General features: G+C 40.3%; 1 protein-coding gene across 1 annotated transcript; it reads right to left on the bottom strand.

Annotated features, from left to right (window-relative positions):
- Positions 1-20280: 20280 nt before the first annotated feature.
- LOC104216722 (NAC domain-containing protein 54-like) lies at positions 20281-24933 on the bottom strand. Its single transcript, XM_009766843.2, has 6 exons — positions 24446-24933; positions 23271-23548; positions 22159-22479; positions 21436-21798; positions 21255-21330; positions 20281-21022 (listed from the first exon to the last, which is right to left on the bottom strand). Exons 1-6 carry the CDS (start codon positions 24600-24602, stop codon positions 20583-20585), a joined length of 1635 nt encoding a protein of 544 aa, XP_009765145.1. The 5' UTR covers positions 24603-24933; the 3' UTR covers positions 20281-20582.
- Positions 24934-25493: the final 560 nt, after the last annotated feature.

Raw genomic sequence — 25493 nt, 5'->3', positions numbered from 1 at the left:
TGTCAGCTGCAACATCCAAGTTGTCTACATTGTCTATTACAGTTGAGGCCTATTCAGCACCTTCAACTACTTAGTTTCCTCAGTCTATTGAGGACACACTGAAGAAGCTCCTGGAAAATCAGGAGAAGATTATGAGGACTTAGGATGCCTTGACTATGGCGATGGATTCACATGGCAAGGCTTTGAGGGAGCTTGCCAAGGAGCACAAAAAGATGAGGAAGTCAAGTGCGTCCAAGGAGTCGGTGAGAGTGATACGGACTGATGTGGATAGGCTATTGGCAGACCAATTGCCTTTAGACTTGTTATTCGGGGATCCAGCCCCAGCAACAGCACCAGTGCCACAGCAATAGCAGGAGCAGGAGCAGGCACCCAGGCCCCCAAGAAAGAAGAGGAAGTTCCCCAATTCAGTTGGTGCAGTTATTGAGCTACCAGACCCATAGAGACCCCCCTCCAGTGATGCACCTATCAGTCAGCCGGTTCAGGAGCAGGCCCTAGTCCCAGCAGCTGAGCAGCAGGAGATCGGGAACCAGTCTGAGGTTCCCATACATATAGAGGACTTTGGGACCACTGATGATCCCATGCAGATGGACCAGGCCTAAGGAGATCCTATATCCTTTTTTTTGATATTTATTTGATAGTTGGCATTGAGGACAATGCCAACTTTTATTCGTGGGGGTGCGCCCTACTTTTTTTTGGATGACTGTATATATATAGATTCTTAGTTTATTTTTATTGATTTTGTGTTTTTTTACTTTGGGCTGTATATAACTTTACATTTTTGTATATATTCATCCCCCATTGTATATTCTACTCCCCTATTGTACATATTTATTATATTTTCTATTTTTGCAAAAATTTCATTTTTAGCTTTGTAGGTAGACTCGTAGCCGCTTGTTTTGATTTTGGCATTTCCAATAAGCCCTTGGTTTTCTTAATGCCACGGTTCTTTCCAAGGGTGGAGTACTGTGCGAACCGGGTGGCTCTTCTCAATGATAGATGGCGTGACAACCTTCTTAAGGGTTTGAGTCCGTTTCTTTGATTTTTCTTTTGTTTTTGATAGCGTAGTTAAAGGCACCTCAAGCAAAGCTTCACTTGGGCCTAGCACATTTGCCTTTAATCCCATGGTCAAAGACATAATATTGTATTCAGGATAGTGAAAGTCGTGGCTTTGAGACTCTTGCGTTGACCAAATGATCATCATGTGGTCTTTTTGGACCATTGTGTGTTTAAATCATAACTAAGGTCGTTGTGGGCCCTCGACTCGATGTCTTTAGCAAATCCCTAGCGTGTGTGGTGAGGAATTGAAATTTGAGTCCAAGTCCCGAGCCAATGGTCTAGAACTTGCCCTGAATGTCTGTTGAGGCGAAATCCTAGGTGAAATTTGACTTGAGAAATGATTATAGGCTCTCCTTGATCCAAATTCTAAGTTGAACAATTTCATAGCCTTCCAATGAAATAATCCCTAGTTAACCCTTTTGAGCCTTAAACATTTTTCTTTCAAGAACCAATGCTACAAGCCTATACCCGTTCTAAACAATTACCCTCTCTCGGCACCCAAATCTTCCCTTGAGTAATGGCAAAAATCTAAGTTTGGGGGGAGATACAAGAAAGGAAGCAAAGCAGTAAGGTACAAAAGAAAGAAAAGAAGGCAATGAAAAAGCAAGAAAAAGAAAAAAGGACAAAAAGAAAGTCCCATGTGAACAAGAATAAAAAGGGATTCAAGGAAAACAAAAGTGAAAAAGGTGTGGAAAAAGTAGAAAAAGGAGAAATGTTTTGAATTGTATAAGAAAGAGTGACAATGTGTCTCTCTAACCCCTTGTGAAGAAGTGAAATCTTCAAAAAGAGCCAAGAAAGTTGCGTCGAAATGAATCAAAAGAAGTGCTTAAGGGAAGATTGAACCCACGTGAAATAAAATATGTCTTACCCTTGCCTAAAAGCCTTCACAATGACTCCACAAAAGCCTTATTTGATCTCAAGTTGAAGGGAGCTTACATTAGTGGATACTTACATAAGGGGCAAGCATATGATACTTAGAGCCGGACTTGTGACCTTCCTTTTTGAGAGAGATGAGTGAAATTTCATTTGCTTCGATTTGCGTGTCAATATTTAAAAGGTGAGGTTCACTTAGGGAGAGTTGAGGATGTGAGAGTTTGGGTTTCACAATAACCAAAGTAAGTGAGAAAAGCTCTTTGACGAAATGTGTCAACTCTTGATGCTCTTGTGTCACACTTGATCCATAGTTTTCAAAGTTTTAAATGTGTTAATGATGCATTCGTATTGAGTGCAATTGTTAGTCCCAATGGATGCTTGCTGAGGTTATTTTAGGATAGCTGGAATTACTTGGATGTTCCTTTAAGGGGTGAGTCTTATTTCGTTTGCTTGAGGACAAGCAAAAGTTTAAGTTTGGGGGAGTTGATAAGTTAGGATTTTAAAGTGTTTATGTCCCTACTTGCCTATGCTTTGAGTATAAATTGATACAAAAACAGTCCCAAAATGCTCACAAGTTATGCTTGATTGCAGGGTTAATTGACAAAGTGACGAAATGTTAAAGATCGACTAAAAAAGGAGTGAAACTTTCTCAAGTATCAAAGACCAAGAGAAGTGAAGAAAAAGGGGCCTAGTGCGGACCGCGTAACAATGACCGCCGGCCGCACTAGGAGGTTCAGAGACTGGACATTTTCAAGCTTAAGGTCACGCAGCCACGGTAGGATTCACGCGACCCGCAGAGAAACTTTGCGGCCGCACTCCTGCTCTGTACGGTCCGCGTTCATAGGGTTCAACAAAGGGCATTTGTCATCACGCGGTCCACGATCACGTCTGCGCGGACCGCGCCAGTTGCCTTCGCACGCGGTCCGCATCCCCCAGTTCAAGTCATCAAACAATTGAAGCCCAAGAGCCAGTGCGGTCGCAGTCCGTTTTGTGCGGCCCGCACTGACCCCACAGGGATATTTTTGTCCAGTTTTTCCAGCCTAGTATAAATAGAACATTTTACTATTTTTTTAAGGGGGCGGTCAGATCTGAGAACAGAAGAATAGCTGCGCTTGGTGTTGTAGCCATTTTTGGCATATTTGCTTCCCATTAACAATAGATTATTGTAGTTTCTTCTTAGTAATTAATTAATATGTGTAGTTCTTCATCTATTTCTTCAGTTTCTTCTGCAATTATGTGTAGCTAAACCCATTAGCTAGGGTTGTGGCTCAACCCTAGTATGAGTAATTGATGGGTGTTTCCATCTAGGGTTAGATTGACTATGGGTGTTTGTTAATTGGGTTGATTTTATGATTTAACTTAGAATTGGTGGTTGCAAACACTGATTCAAGCTTTGTGGGTTTAACGCTTCTTGAGAAAGAGAGTCTATGACCTCAAAATTGACCCAACAAGGAATTGGGATGGACTCATGAGAAATGATAGTCCCAATTAATGGGTTAAATCTCGAGAGAGTAATCACCCTACTTGAACGCTAGTTGCTTGGTCTAATTTGCCAACCCAATTGGTCTTGAGAGAGTCAATTGGGCAAAATCACTCTCTCTACCGAGAGGTGTGAGAGTGGGTAAAATTGTGCAACGGTTATAGCATAAGCCCCAAATAAGTCAATCGAACCTAAGTAACATCTACCCGTCAATTAGCCACCAAGGTAATGCCACGACCCTAGTGCTCTTCCTTCCCATTAATTACAACTTAGCAATATTCTCCTAGCATAATCTAGCTTTAATCCGTAGTTTTATAATAGTAGTTATAAATACAAAAACTCAAAAAATGCTTGAAGTGATATTAGAAGCACAACCGCAACTCTAAGCTAGATAGAAAATACAACTCCACTACTAGCTCCCTGTGGAAATTCGATCCCGGACCTCTATTCGGGTAAAAGCTATTGCGATCCGCTCTTCCTACCATAGTGTAGTGTCGAGTCGGCAGCGATCAAGGGTCTTCCTCAAGATTGCAACTCCTGATGTCAACCATGCTAGGGTGGTGCCCGGTAGAGCCAAATATGATGCCAACCATGGACGGGTGCCAACTTCTCCAAGTATAATGATTGATCTTCCTTATTAAAGCCCAAGTACTCATTTATTGTCTTCCCATCAAAGTTTACTTTCAAGTTCCGCACTTTAGTCACTTTGGTATCCTTCTTGATGTGGGAAGCATTGGCGTAAAACTCTTTGACTAAGTGCTCGTTGGCCTCTGACACCCTGCTGCTGAACTTATCCCACCCTACTCATTCATTGAATTGTTGTTTCACGTTGGGGTTATGTGGCAGGAGATCCCTCTCTATGAATTGGCGCTCAACAATAAACGACCTTAGAGGCCACCATTCTCGGAACTTGTGATAAGCTAGCTTACTAACGAACCACTTTTGCCACACTTTGGGGTTTCTAGTTCTTTCCACACCCCCGGGTTGGGGCACACCCCCTCCCTCTTCATCCCGGTGATGAAGGTGTAGGTGAGGTTGAAGATGCACTATCACTGCTCTCAGTTGAGCTCACAGATGACTCAGAAAAAAATCTGAACTGAAGCATGAGCAGTAGGAGAGGCCAGAGGTATAGGTAAATCTCTCAAACGATGACTCTTCGGAAAGTCAGGTACATACTCCGGCACTGAATCAGACTCAGATGCCTCCCGGGATGGCAAATACTCACTTCTCTCAGAATAGGAAGTAGCTCTATCTGCAGCTTTGATGAGTTTTCTGGTTTCCCCAATTGCTTTTCGAGCCACTGGGTCAATTTAATCATACCTCGTCCCCTACCCCGGGAGGACTCTGCTCTACCCTTTTGTTTGTCACCACCTCCTCTAGATTTAGCCATTGTCTGCAAGTATATCAGGTGAACTGGTTAGTGCAAAGACTGGAAAAAATAGTACAGAAAAATAGTTGACTGTGTAAAGCAATACTGCAGACTGTGGTCCATGGAAAATGCACTGCGATCGCGAAGGCTGTACCGCGAAAAATCAACCGCGGATCGCGGAGAGGTAAGACTCAGACTACCCACTCTCTGATTCAATAGCACCGCGGACCGCGAAAAATAGAACGCGGCCATGGTAAGTGCTTCGCAGACCGCAAAAATTCCACCGTGGATCACGGTTATCAAGGCTTGAAAATCTCTTAAAAGATAGCTGACCGCGGACCGCGACGGTCAAATTTTGGGCTCAGCACCTAGGGTTTCAAATTTTCGTGCATTTTAGCATTAATCAACACATTATCGACCCACTAGGTAGTTAATCACCATTTTTGACTAATGAAAACCTAATATAATTAATACTATGGAACCCTAAATTAAAATTGAAAGAAAAAGGAAGAAGAAGAAGAAGTAATAATTATCAAATTAAAAGAAAATAAAAACAAAATTAAAGACTAAAGGTAGATTTGAACTACCAGAAGTGAGATGCAATACAGATGAAGTTCAATTCTTGTGTTGTGCAAATTAGGGCGTGAGTGAACATTAGTCTATATTTTTGAGAATGCAAAAAGCGAAAAGTGTAAAAGAGGGCCTTGAGGGTCTATTTATAGACAAGCCCTGGGACCCATTCATTCTTACCTACCACGGCCGCGATAAATGCACCGCGGACCGCGAAAAATGCTTTGCGACAATGGTAACCCACTGCGGCCGCGAAAAATGCACCGCGGCAGCGGTTAAAACTTCAGAGAACCTACACTTTTGATCTCTTAGCACTGCGTACCACAATCAAATTCCACCCTTGCGATAAGGCCACTGCGGACCGCGAAAAATGGAGCGCGGCCGCGGTCCAAACTTCAGAGAATGACACATTTTTTCCAGCTTAGTCCTGCACTGCATCAAACATCCCTATACACATCTCACAACCAATTAGTTCAAAAGAAAATCCTACACTAAGAAGAAAATCAAAGAAAAGCAAAAAGAAAAACACATGGGTTGCCTCCCAAGAAGCGCCTGATTTAACATCGCAGCACGATGCAGGTTGCCATCAATCACTTGAGATAGATCATTGCCACCACGTGGCTGTCATCAAACTTGCCAAGATAGTGCTTGATTCTGTGCCCATTAACTCTAAAAATCTTACCATTTTTGTTTTTCAAATCAAGAGCACCAAACGGAGTCACAAGCACCTCAAAAGGTCCACTCCATTTTGATTTAAGCTTACTCGGAAACAGTTGTAACCGGGAATTGAACAAGAGAACCAAATCACCCACTTTGAACTCTTTGCCATGAGAATACTTGTCATGAAGATACTTCATCTTTTCCTTATACAAGGATGAATTGCAGTAGGCATGAAACCGGAATTCATCAAGCTCAATAAGTTGCTCCACCCGAAGATTTGCTGCTACATCCCAATAAAGATTTAACTTCCTCAAAGCCCACATGGCCTTGTGCTCTAACTCGACCAGTAGATGGCAAGCTTTCCCTAACACCAACCAGTACAGAAACATACCAATCAGAATCTTGTAAGCAGTCCTATAAGCCTAAAGAGCATCATCCAATTTCTTTGACCAATCAGTCCTATTTGCATTGATCGTTTTTGACAATATACTCTTGATCTCCCGGTTGGAGACTTCAACTTGCCCACTAGCTTGAGGATGGTAAGGGGTAGAAACCTTGTGATTGATACCATACTTTGCAAGCAAAGTGTCAAATGCCTTATTGCAAAAATGAGACCAGCAATCACTAATGATTGCTCTAGGAGTGCCAAATCAAGTACAGATACTCTTCTTGAGAAAGGTCACAACACTCCGGGCCTCGTTGTTGGGTAAAGACACGGCCGCAACCCACTTTGAAACATAATCAACGACCACAAGAATATACGTGTTGCCACAAGATCTTACAAATGGACCCATGAAATCAATGCCCCACACATCAAATATGTCAACCTCGAGAATAGTGGTGAGAGACATCTCATCCTTCTTTGAAATTCCACTTGCTCTTTGAATTCATCACATCTCTTCACTAGTTCACTTGCATCCTTGTACAATGTGGGCCAATAAAAACAACAACTCAACACCTTTGAAGCTGTCCTCGCACCACCATGATGACCACCGTAGGGAGAGGAATAAAAAGCATCCAGAATATGCAATTGATCCTCATCCGGAACACATCTCCGGATCACACCATCATTACAGATTTTGAACAAGTACGGCTCATCCCAGTAGTAGTCCAAGCTATCCCGTTTAAGCTTCTTCCTTTGGTTAGAAGAGAGCTCATACAGAATAATACTGGTTACAAGGAAATTGGCAATATCCGCAAACCAAGTCACATAGAGATGAGTTGCTCATCAGGAAATGAATCATTAATCTCAAGGCCATAACGGGGCCTACCCTCCTCTTCCAAGTGGGACAAGTGGTCTGCCACTTGGTTTTCACACCCTTTGTAGTCCACAATCTCCAAATCAAACTCTTGAAGAAATAAGGCCCGCCTCATCAACCAAGCTTTGGAATCCTTCTTCGTCATCATGTAGCGGAGTGTGGCATGGTCGGTATGAACTATCACCTTGGCACCCATGAGATAAGGCCTAAACTTCTCATTGTGAACACAATAGCCAACAACTCTTTTTCCATTACCATGTAATTCACTTGAGCATCATTCATTATTTTGCTTGCATAATACATCGTGTGAAACATCTTATTCACTCTTAGACCCAAAACCGCTCCTACCACAACATCACTTGCGTCACACATGAGCTCAAAAGGTAAGGTCCAATTGGGTGCAGTAATAATGGGAGTGGTTGTCAATTTGTATTTGAGGAGTTCAAAAGCCTTCATACATTCTTCATTGAACACAAACTTGGCATCTTTTTCCAATAACTTGCACAAGGGATTCACTACCTTAGAAAAGTCTTTGATGAATCTTCGGTAGAACCCTGCATGCCCAAGAAAACTTCTAACCCCCTTGACTAAGGTAGGAGGAGGAAGCTTTGATATCACTTCAATTTTAGCCTTGTCCCCCTCTATGCCGTGCTTTGAGATCTTATGGCCGAGGACAATGCCCTCCTCGACCATAAAGTGGCATTTCTCCTAGTTAAGCACAAGATTGTTCTCTTCACACCGGGACAATACCTTGTCAAGGTTCTTCAAACATTCATCAAATGAGTCACCCACAATACTGAAGTCGTTCATGAACACCTCCATAATGTCCTTCACCATGTCGGTAAATATAGCCATCATACACCGCTGGAATGTAGTCGGTGCATTACACAACCCGAATGGAATCCTAGACAAGGCAAAGGTACCATATGGACACGTGAAGGTGGGTTTCTCCTGATCTTCCGTAGCAATCAAATTCTGGTTGTACCCAAAATACCCATCCAAGAAACAGTAGAAGGCACGCCCAACAAGTCTATCTAGCATCTGGTCAAGAAAAGGCAATGGAAAATGATCCTTGCAGGTCACTTTATTCAGCTTGCCGTAGTCCATGCACACCCTCCATCTAGTGACAGTCCGGGTGGGAATCAACTCATTTTGCATATTGGTAACCACAGTCATAACACTCTTCTTCGGCACACATTGCACCAACGAAGTCCAAGAACTATCCGAGATGGGATACATAACCCCTGCATCCAACTACTTGATCACCTCCTTTATCACAACTTCTTGCATAGCCTCATTCAACCTCCTTTGATGTTCTACGGAGGGCTTGACATCTTCCTCAAGAATAATCTTGTGCATGTAAGAGGCGGGGCTTATCCCCCGAATATCAGCTAAAGTCCATCCAATTGCCTTCTTCTATTTTTGGAGCACCGCCAATGTGGCATCTACCTGCATGTTAGTAAGACAAGAGGAAAGAATAGCTGGAAAAGTTGAACTAGGGCCTAAGAATTCATATCTGAGTTGTGGAGGCAACGACTTCAACTCCAAAATGGGAGGTTCCTCGATTGAGGGCTTTGTTGTTGGAGTATTCCTATTCTCAAGATCCAAAGAGAGCTTCCGAGGCTCATAAGAGTAAGAGCCCATTCCATGTAAAGTATTGACACACTCCACCCGACCTTCATTCTCATTTACATCAAGATTCAACAATACCGCTTCTAGAAGGTCCTCCACATTGATCATTGCACTAGTATCAACAACTATCACTGCCGTGACAAGATCCATGAAAGAGCACACTTCAGTACTGTTGGGCTGCTTCATTGACTTGCACATAAGAAAGACCACTTTTTCATCAGCCACTCGAAAGGTGAGTTCCCCTGCTTCCACATAAACTAAGGCCTTCCCAGTTGAAAGGAAAGGTCTTCCCAATATGATCGGAACCTCATAATCAACCTCACAATCCAAGATCGCAAAATCAGCGGGCAAAAATGAACTTGTCCACCCGAACAAGAACATCATCTACAATACCAAACGACCTCTTCATAGTCCTATCCGCCATTTGCACCCTCATTGAAGTAGCCCTCGGTTTTCCAATACCTAAAGTTTTGAACACAGATTAAGGCATAAAATTGATACTTGCACCCAAATCGCACAATGCCTTTGCAAAATTAGCGCTCCCAATGGTACACGGGATAGCGAAAGCACCGGGATCTTCAAGCTTTGGAGCCATCGAGTGCATAATTGCACTTACTTGGTAAGTCATTTTGATGGTCTCACAGTCCATGGATCTCTTTTTTGTCATCAAGTCTTTCATGAACTTGGCGTAACCTGGCATTTGCTCAAGATCTTCCACCAAAGGAACTTGATTGATAAGCTCTTCATCATGTCAATAAACTTTCTAAATTGGTTCTCATTCTTTTTCTTCACAAGCCTTTAAGGGTAAGGTAGAGGAAGCCTTGGCAAGGGAGCCTTAGCCTTGGGCACTACCATTTCCGGTATGTCTATTATGTGTTCCCTAGACAGGTTCACATCCGTATTAACATTCTCTTCTCTCACTTGCTCATCAACTAAAGGAACATCATCATCTAGCACTTGAATCTCATCACTCAATATTTCCTTTTGCTAGGAGGTATTCACATCACCACCTTAACCACTTCTAGTAATCACAGCCATTGCATACATGATGTTGTTCCCACCCTTTGGGTTTACTACCGTATCACTAGGTAGAGCCCTCTTAGGGTGAGTATTCAAAGATTGAAATTTGGCCAAATTGAACCTCCAAATTTCGGATTGAAGTATTGTGGGATGCCAACTGGGCATCGAAGTCGGTGTTCTTCTTTATCATTTGTTCAAACATCATCTTGATCCTCCCCATCTCATTGTTTAACGAGCTAGGACCTTGGGACGGAAATGGAGGTGGGTTGTTTGGTTATTGATACATCGGAGGCCTTTGAAAGCCTTGCCCCCGATTCCCTTGATTGCCATTGTTCCAACCCCCTTGGTTGTTGTTTCCTCCCCAATTGTTGTTGTTTCCACTCCAGTTACCCTGATTGTTCTGGTAACCCCAATTTTGATTGTTGTTCCCCCAGTTGCTATTGCCTTGTTGGTTTTGATTCCCCCAATTTCCTTGGGATTTCCATTGTTGTTGTTGGTTAGGATAATTTCCCCTTTGTACTTGGTAATTTTTCACATATTGCACTTCTTCATTTTGCTCATCATAGCCCTCATCTTGATTTAAACCACCACTACCTTGGTCATATTGATCCGGACTACCATGACCTTGTTGACCTCTTTGTCGCCTCTTGTTGACCAACATGTTGACACATTCCATAGCATTTACTTGTCTAAGAGCTTGAACCTGTTGCAATTGAGCTTTCTCTAACTGGTTCATTGTGGTAGTTAACTCTGCTATTGCCTAGCCATGATCATGGAGCTCTTTGTGCAAGTGGATGACAATGGGGTCACCCTGTGGCATATTGGCTCGACTTTGCCCAGCTAAGAAAGTATCTGTCATCTCATCCAATATCTCACACGCTTGACCATAAGGTGTGTTCATAAATTTCCCCCTGCTATCTGGTTTACCACACACTGATTGGTTGTGTTAATGCCACGGTAGAATGTCTGCTGAATCATTGCTTCAGTCATGTCATTGTTCGGACATTCTTTCACCATTGTCCGATATCTCTCCCATATCTCATGAAGTGGTTCATTAGGTTCCTGTTTGAAGGCCAAGATCTCATATCTCAAAGTCGCCATATGCCCTGGCGAGAAAAAACTTTGCTATAAACTTGTCCGTCAACTCATCCCAAGTAGTGATGGAATGGTTGGGAAGCCTTTCAAGCCAGTCTAAAGCTTTCCCTCTAAGTGAAAAAGGGAACAATCTCAACCGAAGTGCATCCTCTGACACATTTGTTTGCTTGCTTCCCCAACAATTATCCACGAAGCCTTTAAGATGTTTGTAAGCATTTTGATGGGGAGAACCTGTGAAATACCCTCGCTGCTCCAACAAAGTCAACATCACATTTGTAATTTGAAAATTGCCCACCCGGATTCGGGGTGGGATAATTGCACTAGCATATCCTTGGTTTGGAAGCACCCGAGGAGCCACTCTTGGAGGTGGCGGGGGAGGGTTTAGAACATTATCATTGGCCTGGCAGCCTCTCCTTTGAGCTTGAGGCACTATAGGTACCTCATCATCAATATTGTCATCTACCTCCTCCCCTGGAATAGTATTTCCAAGAGTGTCATTGTTATTGTTCGCCATTTTGTACCTGAAGTATCGACACACACAAATTAGTACCATAAAAGGAAAGAAAAACAAAACACAAAACTATTTAGATAGATCATCAAAATCGTTAGCTCCCCAGCAACGACGCCAAAAGGTGATCGGGTCCAACCCTACACCACTACAGAGTGGCAAGAGCGATCAATGCAGCTTTTACCCGATAAGGTCGGGATCTAATCCACAGGGAGCTAATACAATGTTTGGAGTTGGATTCCTATTTAATCTAGCAATGTGTAGTGCTCTTAATTACACTTCCAATCATTTCTGTTTGTTTATTACTTCTAATTTTATACTAATGATGTGCGAAATTAAGCTAAGTAGATATGTTTGTAGGGTTTTCTAAATGGGTAAAGAGTCACTAAGGAAGTGACTTACTCCTATGTGAGTATCTAACGGGATCTAGAACTTAGGGCAATAATATTATAGTTGGGATTGTGATATAGCCAATGCACAAAGCTACTCACTCTACACCTCTCGGTAGTAAGAGTGACTTTGCCCTAATTGGTTTTCTCAAGCCCAATTGGGTGTTCAATTTGTGCAAGAAATATTGGCTCAAGTTGGGTATTACTATCTCTAGGTTTAACCCTTTAATTGGGGCTATCAATCTCTTGAATACACCCCAATTCCTTGTTGGCCTTAAAGTCCTAGACTTAGTCTCTCCTTCTCAAGAAGAGCCTAAGTAAAAAAGGCACAAATTAGTGTTTTCAACTATTAATTCAACATAGAAAGCATAAATCAGGCCAAATAATAATCCCCCATAAACATCTAAACCCTAAAATAAAAGACCCATTAAATACCCATACTAAGGTTGAGCCACAATCCTAACTAATGGGTTTAGCTACTCATTATTGAAAAAGAAATCATAGATTGAGATGAAGAATAATCCATAAATTGTAATTACAAGATAAGATACTAAGATTAATTGCTAAGTAAGCTACAAAATTACTCAAAATTGGAAAATGTCGTAGTTCACGTGCTCACTACTGATGAGATGACCTAAAAATCTGAAAAGAAAGTATTTACACACAGCTAAATTTTCCGAACAAAAATGCCCCGGACAAAGGTACCCGTGACAGCGGAAAATGGACTGCTGCAGCAGTGAGGCTACCGCGACCGCGGTAAATCAACTGTGGACCGCAATCTTCAGATTTTGGCTCAACTACAGGTTCTCTGAAATTCTTCTCCGCGGACCGCAATACACTGACCGTTGTCGCGGTGGAGGCACCACGGTCGCATAAAATCACCGCTGACCGTAGTAGCTTGAATTCCAAAAATGCCAACTCTCTAAATCCTTGCCACCGCGGACCGCGATTGCGGTGAGTCTTCTGCGGCTGCGATGGATTTTATGTTGTAGTGCTGCTTTGACTTGGTTGTGAACTTGTGCAGGTTTCACTCATTTTTTGAGCTGGTTATGATATCCTTGTCCTTTTTTGACCAAACACTGCAAGCAAGCACAACAAGTTAGATTTTTTAGAATACTTGTACACATTTTAGTCCAAAACTCAAGCAAAAAGGAGCATAAACTAGACTAGAATCCTTAGTTATCACTACGCAAGTTGCCAAACCCAAGATTATTGCCACAAAACACCTGTAGAGACTCATCGCAACATAAGAACCAAAAACCAATCACATCCGTTACCATGCTGATCCAACCCGTTACCAAGCTGTCCTAATTCTCTGAGTTCTTTCCAAATTGCCTTCAAATTGATACTTTTCCTTGCTAGAACACTACTATTCTTAACCAAAACTTGCCCCACAAACTTTCGCATAGAACCACATCGCCCTAAGGCTTATAAGCCACTGAATTCCCTCTTAAGTACCCCAAAAGTATCACAACCGAGATACCCACTCTGAAGAGACCTTCGGCGAATCTAAAGATATTTCCTTCGCCTTCATGATATTGAAGTGTAGAATCCATAAGGATATAGAAATGCCACAAGTCACGGCATCATTCAATATAAATCTCAGTTTCTAGCCATATACAAATCCTGAAGATTCCCAATTGCTACATATAAATCTTGAATCCATTAGAACCATTCTCGAGAGTCATCCACTCTGCTCAAATCTCAATTAAACCGATCAAAGGGACCGAACGACCTGTGCCCCATTTGCACACTAACATCCTAAGAAGTAATCTACACTTCTAAGCAACCAGGTAGATTCCTACTCCATGCTCACTACATCTCTCACCAATGACAACTCAAATCATTCCGTGATTCTCATATACCCATAAAGCATAATACAACCCGTATCCAGAAATTCCTTTACTCGAGTCATCCTCGATCCCACCCTCTGCAAAACATAAGATATAACACTTTATTTAGAAGACCATGGGTTCACAAGATGAGGGAAATACCTTTGACTTTACATTAGGCAATAAAGTTCCCTACTCCGAGATGAATCCATACGGCATACGAAGAGTAGCCGGCTGCAAAGGAGATGCTCACAGTCGATGAAGTACTCCTGGTGCCTGCCGTCCCAATAATAAGGAACATAGAGCCAACCAGAAAGGTCAAAGTCAAATAGCAACCACAAATTTTAGTCCCGATCAGGCCTGAGAGATCGAGATCGAGGAACAAGGAGCTGACGGGGAGGATGACTACTACATTCTGAGATCATTCATAGCTCCTGATGATACCGACACCACCAAATAAACGGCCAAAGCTGGAGCAAGTCATATTGGCCAAGCACCTACCAAATCAAAAGGTATACCTGGGCACGGGGTTAACCCCCGAGCTCAGGAAAAACTTATTAATATTCTTAAAACTAACATATCTTGTTTCGCCTGGTCCCATCTTGATATGATAGGGATCCCACCGGAGATAACCATTCATAAGTTGAGTTTTGACCAAAGTTCCATCCAGTTAAGAAGAAGAGGAGACCTCAGTCCGAGGTCAAGCATGCATTCATCAAGGATGAGGTATCTAAATTCCTTAAAATAGGGTATATCTGGGAAGTTAGGTACCCGGACTGGCTAGCTATCGTAGTGGTAGTACCTAAAAAGGAAATAAGCTAAGAATGTGTGTACATTAAAAAGACTTGAAAAAAGCATGCCCTAAGGATTCTTTTCCTTTGCCTAACTTCGAACGAATGATCAACGCGACGGTCAGGCACGAGATGCTCAGCTTTCTCGATGCCTATTCCAGGTACAAACAAATTCGGATGGACCCGAGCGACCAAGAAAAGAATTCCTTTATTACTAAATTTGGAACCTACTATTATAATGTAATGCCATTTAGATTAAAGAACGCTAGTGCCACATATCAACGCCTAGTAAATCGAATATTCGAAGAACAGATAAGAAATTTAATGGAAGTTTATATTGACGATATGTTACTTAAGTCCCTGTAAGTAGAGGACCATTTGAATCATTTGCAAGAAACCTTCGGCATATTAAAAATATACAATATGAAGCTGAACCTAGAGAACTACGCATTCGGGGTCGGATCGGGAAAGTTCCTTAGATTCATGGTATTCAATAGGGGGTCAAGATTAATCCTGACAAGATCAAGGCCATATAAGACATCACTGTGGCAGACATCGTCAAGGCCATTCAAAGGCTAAGACGTATAACCGCCGTGGGCTGGTTCATATCAAAGTTCTCGGACAAAAGCCATCGGTTCTTCTCACTATTGAAAAAGAAGAATAACGTTTTCTGGAGCCCAGAATGCCAAAAAGCTTTGGAAGAACTCAAAGAATACCTATGAGCCCGCCCCTTCTCCACACTCCAAAGGCGGATGAGCAACTATACCTCTACTTGGCGGTATTCGAGGTGGCGATAAGTGGAATTTTAGTCTGAGAAGAGGAAGCTACACAATTTTCTATTTGCTATATCAGTAGAACTCTAGCCGAGACCGAAACAAGGTATTCTCACCTGGAAAAATTGGTGCTCGCTTTACTAAGCACCTCTAGGAAGCTAAAGCCGTACTTTCAATATCACCCCATATATGTCGTAACCTCTTATCCACTAAGGAACATCATGCACAAGCCCGACCTTTCGGGCTAATTAGCCAAATGGGCCGTCAAAATCAGCGGGTTTGATATTGAGTATTGACCCCGAACCGCCATCAAATCACAAAATTTGGCAGACTTCATGACCAACTTTACACCGGCCCTAATACCCGAAGTCGAAAGGGAATTACTATTAATCTTAGGGACTACCTCAGGAGTTTGGACTCTCTTTACAGACGGTGTTTCGAACGTAAAAGGTCTGGGCTTGGCATCGTGTTGAAGCCATCTACAGGAAACATAGTTAGGAAATCTGTTAGAACTGTAAAATTGACTAACAATGAGGCTGAGTATGAGGCCATAATTATAGGTCTCGAATTGGCTAAAAGCCTTGAGGTTGAGGTGATTGAAGCTAAATGTGATTCCCTCCTCGTGGTAAATCAAGTCAATGGGACGTTCAAAGTAAAAGAAGAGCGAATGCGAAGGTATCTAGACAAGTTACAAGTAATGTTGCATCAATTCAAAGAATGGATCTTACATCATATGCCCCGAGATCGGAACAGCGAGGCTGATGCTCTAGCTAACTTGGGGTTCTCGATTGATGACGATAAGTTCCGATTGGGGACAATTGTACAACTCATGAAGTCGGTGATAGAAGAAGGTCACGCCAAAGTAAACTCCACAAGTTTAACTTGGGATTGGAGAAACAAGTACATAGATTACTTGAAGACTAGGAAATTGCCATCGGATCCTAAAGAATCGAGAGATCTTCATACAAAGGTTGTCAGGTTTAGCTTGTCTGAAGGTACTCTATTCATAAGAACGTTTGACGGTCCACTGGCCATATGCTTGGGGTCGGTGATACCGCATATATCTTGAGAGAACTTCATAAAGGCATATGCATGAACCAATTGAGAGCGGAATATTTGGTTCAGAAATTGATCAGGGTCGGCTACTACTGGATCGACAGGGAGAAAAACACGAAGGACTTTGTACGAAGATGTGACGGCTGCTAGAGACATGCACCGATGATCTATCAATTGGGAGAGTTACTCCATTCGGTCTTGTCCCCATGGTCATTCATGAAATAGGGAATAGACATCATCAGTCCCCTACAGTGGGCACTTGGTAAGGCTCAATTCATACTATTCATGATCGATTATGTTTTCAAATGGGTCGAAGCTCGAGCTTTTGAGAAAGTCCGGGAAAAAAAGTCATCGAATTCATTTGGTACCACATAATATGTTAATTCAGAATACCTGTTGAGATCGTACGCGATAATGGAAAATAGTTTGTCGGCAGCAAGGTAAATAAGTTCTTCGAAGATCACAAGATTAAGAAAATACTATCAACACCTTACCCCCGAGTAGAAATGGACAAGCAAATTCTATGAACAAGACCATTCTCAAAAACCTGAAAAGAGGTTGACCGATGCCAAAGGGAAATGGAAGGAAATCCTACCTAAAGTCATATGGGCATACCGTACGACCTCAAAATCTAGTACCGAGGCCACCCCATTCTCACTGGTCTACAGTGCCGAGGCCTTAATACCAGTCTAAGTAGAAGAACCGAGCCTCAGGTTCCAATATGCGACTGAAGAGTCGAATAGAAAGGCTATGATCATATGTCTAGAACTATTAGATGAAAGACATGAGGTCGCCCTAGTCCGACTGGCCGCCTAGAAACAGCGGATAGAAAGATATTACTGCCGAAGAGCCAACTTCCGACACTTCAAGATCGGGGACTTGGTATTGAGGAAAGTAACATTACACACCCGGGACCCAAATGAGGGGAAGCTGAGACCAAATTGGGAAGGTCCATATCGAGTCATCAGAATTAACGGCAAAGTCTCATACAAGCTCGAAGCAGGAAACAATGTGCAACTACCGAACAACTGGAACATGACGCACTTAAAGCGGTACTACTACTAAGGTACGTTATCAATTACTTTTTAATAATATTATGAATCTGACTAACACTTGCAAGCAACGGCCAAGGATGAATGTGAATATTAAGTCTAAAAGCACGCATTACACTCTTTTTCCCTTAGATCGGTTTTGTCCCAAAATGGGGTTTTCGGTGAGGTTTTTAATGAGGCAACAGTAAAATGTGCTAACTTAGATTTGAAGGCCGGTCTCAAACCGTAGTCAATGGACATTCATTTTTCATCAACACTATCTGACCCCTCTCAAGTTCGACCTCGAGTACTGGGGGTTATCACCCTCGGGTTAAGGTTTTTAGTAAGGGAAAAAATAAAAACTTGTATCTTAGAAGCTAAGGCTCGGTGGTTAGGATTTATTGTAAGGGCCAAACGGTCGTGTGAACCATGACCACATAGTCCACTTTAGCCATAATACAACCTCAGGACCCGGGGAACCCAAAGACTTTATTTTCCTCTTCTTCTCCTCCTCTGTAGTAGTTAGCTGTCCCGTAACGGAGGGATTAACGAATAGGGATGCATCCTCACCCCCTTTCAATGACTTAAGTTCAGTGGTCTTAGGAAAACTTGCGAAGGAAAGAGAAAGGGTCAGCGTTATATATGTTCGAGGTGTAATAGTAACTATTCTAAGAAAAGCCTTACCATGTGAACGGGCCTCCCATCCGCCCTTCAAAAGCTTGTGCCACAAGCACTCAAAATATGACATTTGCTTGTAGATTCCTTCGATCCACTCCTTGAGTTGGAGGATCGTATTGGAAACTCGGGCAATAGCTGCATGATCACAAATACTGACGTTGAGAAAGGGAACAAAGAAAAATCAACATACACATAAGCATTCCACTTCTCGGGGAATGGCAAAAACACCGGAGGGATTAACTCTTCAGTCTTCACCCAAACGAAGAGCCTCTGTTAGCCTCGATCTCGATCCTCGTCAATGCTTGAAAAGGGGTGCCTGCTGGCCCGACGAGTGAGCTTGATTAGTCCCCCCTCCCTCCGAAAATTCGGGGACTGTATAGACGGAGCAGTTGGTTGAGAGTGAACCGAGAAGACTTGGTGTCATTCGCAAAGTAACGGAGGAGGATCAAGATCCTCCAAAGAAACGGGTGGATTTGCCCAAGGCACACCTCGTATCTCTTAGAGAAGTCCAAAAAAATTGGGTCTACCGGGACTAGTATAAAGGAATAAGTGTAAACATTTAGATACCCCTCCATATGAGTGGTGATATCATCCTCAAGCTCGGGGACTACCACATCCTTACATCTCAGTTATAGTCCTTTCGAAAAATGGGAAGGATATCTTCGGTGACAGAGCAGATATACCTTGATGCCCCTTCACCTCGGTCTTGTTTGGATGAGACCTTCTTGGCTTTGAAGTAGTCTAAGATTGAACAACCCCCGGGAATAAAACTGTTTATGTTGGGGCTCTATGGCTGATTTAGTGGCAGCCACTTCGGGAGCAACCGCCTCAGGAGCAGCCTTCTCGAGAATAACCACTTTGAGAATGACTGCCTCAATACCTGTGACCGGGTGAGAAGATGAAGAGGCAGCCTGCTGAGAAACTGATTTGGAAGTCTTGGCCATCGTAAAGCTGAAAAATATGTGAACATTTGGAAAGAGCTTATGAAGATTTGAAGTTTGAAAGTGAAGATATGAGTTTCTGGGTTGAAAATCCAAGAAAATGTATGAAGGTTTGAAGGTAGGATGAAGATCTGGGTAGAAACTTATGAACAATTATGAAGATTTGAAGGTTAGAGGTAACAAGATGAAGATTTAAAAGAGTTAGAAACTGCTAGGGAATTCGAATACAAGAGCTAAGACTGGAAAGTGGATAAGATACAAAAGGTTGAAGCTTTTATAGGAGAAAGCATAATCATTACGCGATGTTTCACATTCGGAAGCGACCAGCCGATGATTGACACGTGTCGGAAGTCAGAACGACGCGACTGATGGGATGTTTCGGCTCATTCGTTGTCTCAGTTGTAACGTACGAAGGAAGGAACCTGGGAACATCTATCGTTTCCCATCGGTTCGGCAAACCCACTCTTTCAGAAACGAGAGGACTATCTGTATACGAGTAAAACTGAGGGTAACATATACCCTGATTTCCCGGTGGGTCAAATGAAGCGAAGATATGACTGCATGGGATCAGAATCCAAGCCAGGGACTTCTCGTACTAGGGGCTGAACAGAGTGCTCGCCACCGGGCCTGGCAAGACAACACCCCTCGGACCTAGAGCGAGCTCCTAAACCTCGAAAAGTGATGTGAATGGTCTCACACGACAAACAAGAAAGCTGTGATATCTGCACCCAACCAGATATCACAGCGTGAATCTCGCCCGACATCGGTAGCATATTAATAATTGACGAGAAAAGAGGATTTTTTTATCTTTTTAGAGTTGTACTAGGGATGAAACTCTCCACTCAATAAAGGGGAATCTTTTTCATTCAATATACATTATAACACGCATATCAAGGCAACACAAACTTATTTCTCTGCTTTCTAGCTATTGAATTTTTTTTATTTTAATAATAGTTCTTCATACATATTTGGCTCCGAATCGAGGGTCTGGTTGAGGGCAGAACTATTGGTAAGCTTAAATCCGAGCCTGAACTTAACGTCACAACTGGTTCGGTTATTTGTTTATCTTTGATTCATTTATCTAACATTCTTGATTACTTGTATTGAATCAATCAACATATTCTTAAAATCACATATAAATTTAATTGTTATCCATTTTAAGGGTAAACAAAGACATCATACACACTGAATAACAGCACGTGATCCAGACCAAAGCATTATTGATAGGCTGTACTAAAAAAATTCGCTATGAATATAGCATGATTAGTAGATATGAAAAGAACATATACAATCTATATCAAGAACTTATATTGGTGTCAATTTTTAAGGGGCCTTAAGTTAAGCTTTCCCCTAACAACAATTAATTGTGGTTAGCATTACAAGAGGTTAATCTTTAGAAAACAAAAGTACAAGTAAAAAATGGTACAAACTACAAAGGGAAGAAGGGATCGGACAATTAATGTGGTGCAACCAAATGGTGGAAAGATCGCTAATTAATACAAGGGTGAAATTAGGTCATTTGATTAATTTGCACAACCACTGTGGAAATTAAATTTCCCTTCTCCTAATTTAAGCAATCCCCAAAATACTCCAAAATGTATATAACGGTGCAATCATATGAACCAAAGTGCTTACTTTTCCTTTCCAAGGCCTAGTGACTCTCATAACTCCTGATAGTGTTTTCCTTGAAAATGCCATAAATGTATCAAGCAAAGTTGCATTTTCTTGTATTTTTCTTATGGGAAAGTCATGCACTAGTACTGGGACTAGGTCTCTGTGTACTGTAACTGTTTTTGAAGGCACCACTTGATGATAGAATGTGTTGGCTGCTTGCCTTGTGGCAACAAACAATCCTTGGCTCACTTCAATTTTCTCATAAACTTCAAAACTTGGGGAATTTGAAAAACCATCTGTGTCTTCATCATTCAAGAAGCTGTCATTACCAAATCCTAATGAGAAATTGTTTGCTTCTCTTTCATTCAAGCTGTTATGCATACCACTGGCTTCTCCTGTAATCAGAGTACAAACAGTTTAACTTTTGTACACTGACAATATAGTAAATTTGCACTATTACTATACTTTAACATTAATAACTTGAAAAATAAGACGCGCTACTTGCTATAAAATGTTAAAATGTACTTATAGCTAGTGCATATTGCATGAATAAATTGTTTATATAGCAATAATAAGTTAAAAGCAAAACGAAAAGAACTAAATCAAAAGAAGAAACATTTGTAATACCTTGGAGGTCTTGTTCTTCTTTATGGGGACCTGAAATATTTTCTATTGGAACCGTCTTGTAGTCCGCAAGAAAAGTCTGGCCAGAAAACAAGTTACTTATCTAATTAAGCATATTGGATTTTAAGAAATAATGCAAAAAAATAAAATAAAGTTGATTGCATAGATTAGTAACATGAATTACCTTGTCATCAAAATCAGTGACTGCAATGGACCTAGCATTGTGATCTTCCTTTAGTTGTTCCATGAAATTGAAGGAATTATCCAAGTCATGGATTTGATTATTGTGAGGAAGAAAAGAAAAGTCATCACTAGGAGGAGCATAATTGTAATTTCCACCCCATGAATCTTGATTTGTAATATCATGTGAAGCTTGGGCAACGGATAGGATTTCTTGTACAATATCCGTTTGATTTGTGCTTTGATGATACATAAGATGATCATTTGATTGAGAATCAACATAGCCCACTTGGGGAAAATCTTGCACCTCCAATGGAGGTAAGGCAAACCTATGCTGCAACCTCGCACACTCTAATGCTATATCAACCTTTAATTTAATAAAAAACACAAATTAGAAACGAGAATACAGAAAAGGATTTGACTTAAATACATTGACAGCACTGTTAAAAACAATGATATTTTAACATATTGTACCAAACAATCTCATTATTTTGTTAGATTACTAATCTTACTTTTTATGAATGGTTACATGTACTTATCGTTTAGGTGATTTGATTATCTTTAATTTTTACTGTATCAAGGTAATTAAGTAAAACTCTTAAAAGCAAAAGCTGAAAATAAAAAAAAGCTAACCAAAAGGAAGCTCTATTTTGTTTTGCTTATTTTTTGGTTTATTCATTATTTCGTGATTTCGTCATACTAATATTCTAATTTTAGTGGGCATTACCTTAGAAGGGTGATATGGAAAAGCTCCATTACTAGTGGGAAATGAAGGATTAATGGAAGTGAAAGCTTCATCAGATAAGTATTGCATCCATTTATCATCATGACTTGGACCAGCAACATTCATTAATGGAGAACCATGGACAGCCATGGATGAGCTTGTTGCTGCTGATGGCATTCCATAGTCAGAACTCTGATCCATATCATCAAACCTTGATCCCTCAGTATACACATCAATGCTAGAGGATCGATCACTAGCATAATGATCTCCACTTTTTGGGGCATTCAAACTCTTCTTGAATACACGGCAAAGTGCATATGCATCCTGCAAATCTCATGCAAAATTAACATCATCAGATGGTTTAAACTTAGATACAACATATACAGTAGCGGAGACCGCATATTTTAAAAAGGGGATTGGATTCAAAAAGAAACGAAGCATGTCACAACAGGAATTTGAATCTATGACCTAAAACAATTTTTCAACCAACACTGACACCATATTAAAATCTTTCTTTATGTCAAAGAGATTCAACAACACACATATATAAGTATATATACATATATATATATATATATATATATATATATATGTGTGTGTGTGTGTGTGTGTGTTTAGAAAAAGTTATTTTGCTCTATATTTACATAATATAATTTTTCGACGCATGGAATTCAAGTGAACCCCTTACATGCATCCGCGTAGCTCTACTCCCGGTCGTATATATTTTTACCATATGCAATATTAGAGGTTATATATGATGTCAGATATGATGACAAACATATCGTTTCCATTGTATTTTTTCTTAAATACGTCTTATGTATGTCCTAATCCGTCGTTGTGATACACATCTTTATTAATGCACCAATGATCTAAAAAAATACTGAAAGAATTTAAGTTTTATGGGATGATGGAATAAATAGTATTTACACAATGAACTGAAAGAGAAAGAGATAGACTGAGATCCATACAACCCCTTCTTTACAAAAGGTTTGAAATTACTTATTAGATAATTATAAGTAAATCTTTTGATAAACATGAATTAAAAAACTGATTAAAATGATGGATATAACTTACTTAAATAATTTTAAAAACATAAGTATTAAGTATGTATGTACCTGCATGCCATTAGCAACTTCACATTCTCTTTCTTCTAAACGATACTCATGCATGACCCAACCAGTTCGAGTTCCATGGGGTGCTCTCCCTCTGTAATATACTAGGGTTTTCTTCATTCCAATAGGCCTCATCTGCGAATTTACTTTTCTATCCTTTCCCGTAGCCTTCCAGTACCCAGCTTTCGTTGCACGGTTAGTCCTCGTTCCATTAGGGTATTTTCGATCACGAGGACTGAAGAAGTACCATTCCATATCTTTACTAGGCAAAAGAGACTTATCTGTAACATATATAATAAATTAACAACAAAATGAGAAAAGCAACAAAAAAATAAATAAATTGAAAGTGATTCTTGAAAAATATGGTAATCATCAAATTAAGGAACTGGCCTTTGTTGTATATTATAGTATAAAGATCCCAACAGAAAATTAGAATGAAATCATGTTAGTTCCTTTTCCTTTGCCTTTTGACTTCAGATATTTAAGCTAAGTAGTAAAGTACACATCTTTAGGCTTCAATAGGAAATCAAAAGTAGGGACCAACATGAACTTCCTTTAAAGAAAGAAACATACATGTTATGATATATATATATAAAGCATATGGTTGTTGACTAGTAAAATATGTTCAAAGTATCCAGAATCAGAACATATTAGTTTGCACGCGTATGGAACATCAAGGAAAAATAAACTAATTGAAGCTTGTAATTATTATGTGAGTACCTTTAGAAGAAAATACCTTTAAATTCTTCATTTTCTTATCTTTTTGTTTAACCAATTTGGCTTGTGATCATTTCCTTTCTCGAGTTTTTAAATTAAACGTATGGCCTCACAACTAAGGTCTTATAATTACATGTTAAAATTACACACGAGTTGTCTTTCAATATATATCAAAGTGAAAACGAAATAGTAGTTAGTACAATATCTTTAGTTGTTATACCTTTCTTGACAATCACTTTGGACGTATCTAGCTGCTAGGTAATATTTCTTTTTCTTTATCCCAGAGACACGTCACAATTACAAATTAGGAAAATATACAATATGCTTCCACATCGTAATTTTCCTTTGACATACATCTTCTATGACACTTGATTTATAGATGATGATGATGTAACCAATTTTTTTTAATTCTTGCTTCTAAAGAGGACCAAACCAAAAAATGGAAATGGAGTTATATGTACCTGGTAAATCCCATGGCTCACATTTGTAGAGATCAACTTCAGGAATGACCTCAAGTTCAATTTTCCTACCATTAATCTTTCTTTTCAAATAGTAAGCAACAAGTTCTTCATCTGTTGGATGAAACCTGAAACCAGGGGGCAATGAAACAGGTGCCATATTATATATATATAATCTTCTTTGGAACTTCTCTTTATAATTTTCTACTTTTATTATCTTCCTGATCAGAGAATTTCCAAAGAAGAAGAAGAAGAATGAAAGGTAGAGAAGATAGAAATTTTATGGAGACAAGTTTGGCGGAAAAATGATGAGGAAGTTGTAGGATTGATAATAATAAGAAGACAAAAAGAGAAGGAAGTCCAAAAAGCAAATGAAAGTTGTCACCCCCTCTTGGCTCCTTTTGCCTTTAAAATTGTTTTTTCACCTTTAATAATCTTTCTTCTCAAGCTCAAGGCCAATATAGAGCTCTAGCTAATTATTTCAATTCCTGACTCTTTCATATGGTAAATGGTTGAATGTATACATACAAAGTTACAATATATAGAGTATTTTTTTGACTACTCTAGCAAAATTCTATGCTTCCAATTTGTCCTTTCTTGGAATCTGAGCTTCCTTGTACACGTGGTGATATCTGATTTGTCACATTACCGGCCTAGTGGGGCATCTATATATGTAATTTAAGGATATAATAAAAAAAAATACTCTTCTTTTTTTGTTTAGAAGGAGAGGAAGAGGATCTTTGTCCCTCTACAACTACGTTAACGAGAAACTGTCCTTACGGAAACGAATTGGCGGCTTTTCTTAACTGTCAATCTGCCAAAAATGTTCCTTTCACATGCTCATTTCTACTTCTACCGACAATTTAATTTCTTCTTTTATTTTTCTTCTTTTTCCTCTCTAATTTTATATATTCTTCTTACCCATAATATTCATTTTTTAGTCTTAGACAAAATATGTAAGTTAAATATTCTCAAACTATATTAAATGGAAATTTAATAGAAAATTCTAAATATATTTTCAGTGGATGACTTAATTAGCGTATAACTAATG

Source organism: Nicotiana sylvestris, chromosome 2 (assembly GCF_000393655.2).
Source record: "Nicotiana sylvestris chromosome 2, ASM39365v2, whole genome shotgun sequence".
NCBI lineage: Eukaryota > Viridiplantae > Streptophyta > Magnoliopsida > Solanales > Solanaceae > Nicotiana > Nicotiana sylvestris.
This window is presented reverse-complemented; position numbering and strand designations above follow the sequence as displayed.

Excerpts from the sequence above, each read along its gene's own strand:
- LOC104216722 (XM_009766843.2), bottom strand. The coding sequence starts at position 24,602 with ATGGCACCTGTTTCATTGCCCCCTGGTTTCAGGTTTCATCCAACAGAT. Across the intron at positions 21,799-22,158 it reads TTCCATATCACCCTTCTAAG|GTTGATATAGCATTAGAGTG; the intron begins GTAATGCCCACT and ends ATTAAATTAAAG. Across the intron at positions 21,331-21,435 it reads TCACTGATTTTGATGACAAG|ACTTTTCTTGCGGACTACAA; the intron begins GTAATTCATGTT and ends TTTTCTGGCCAG.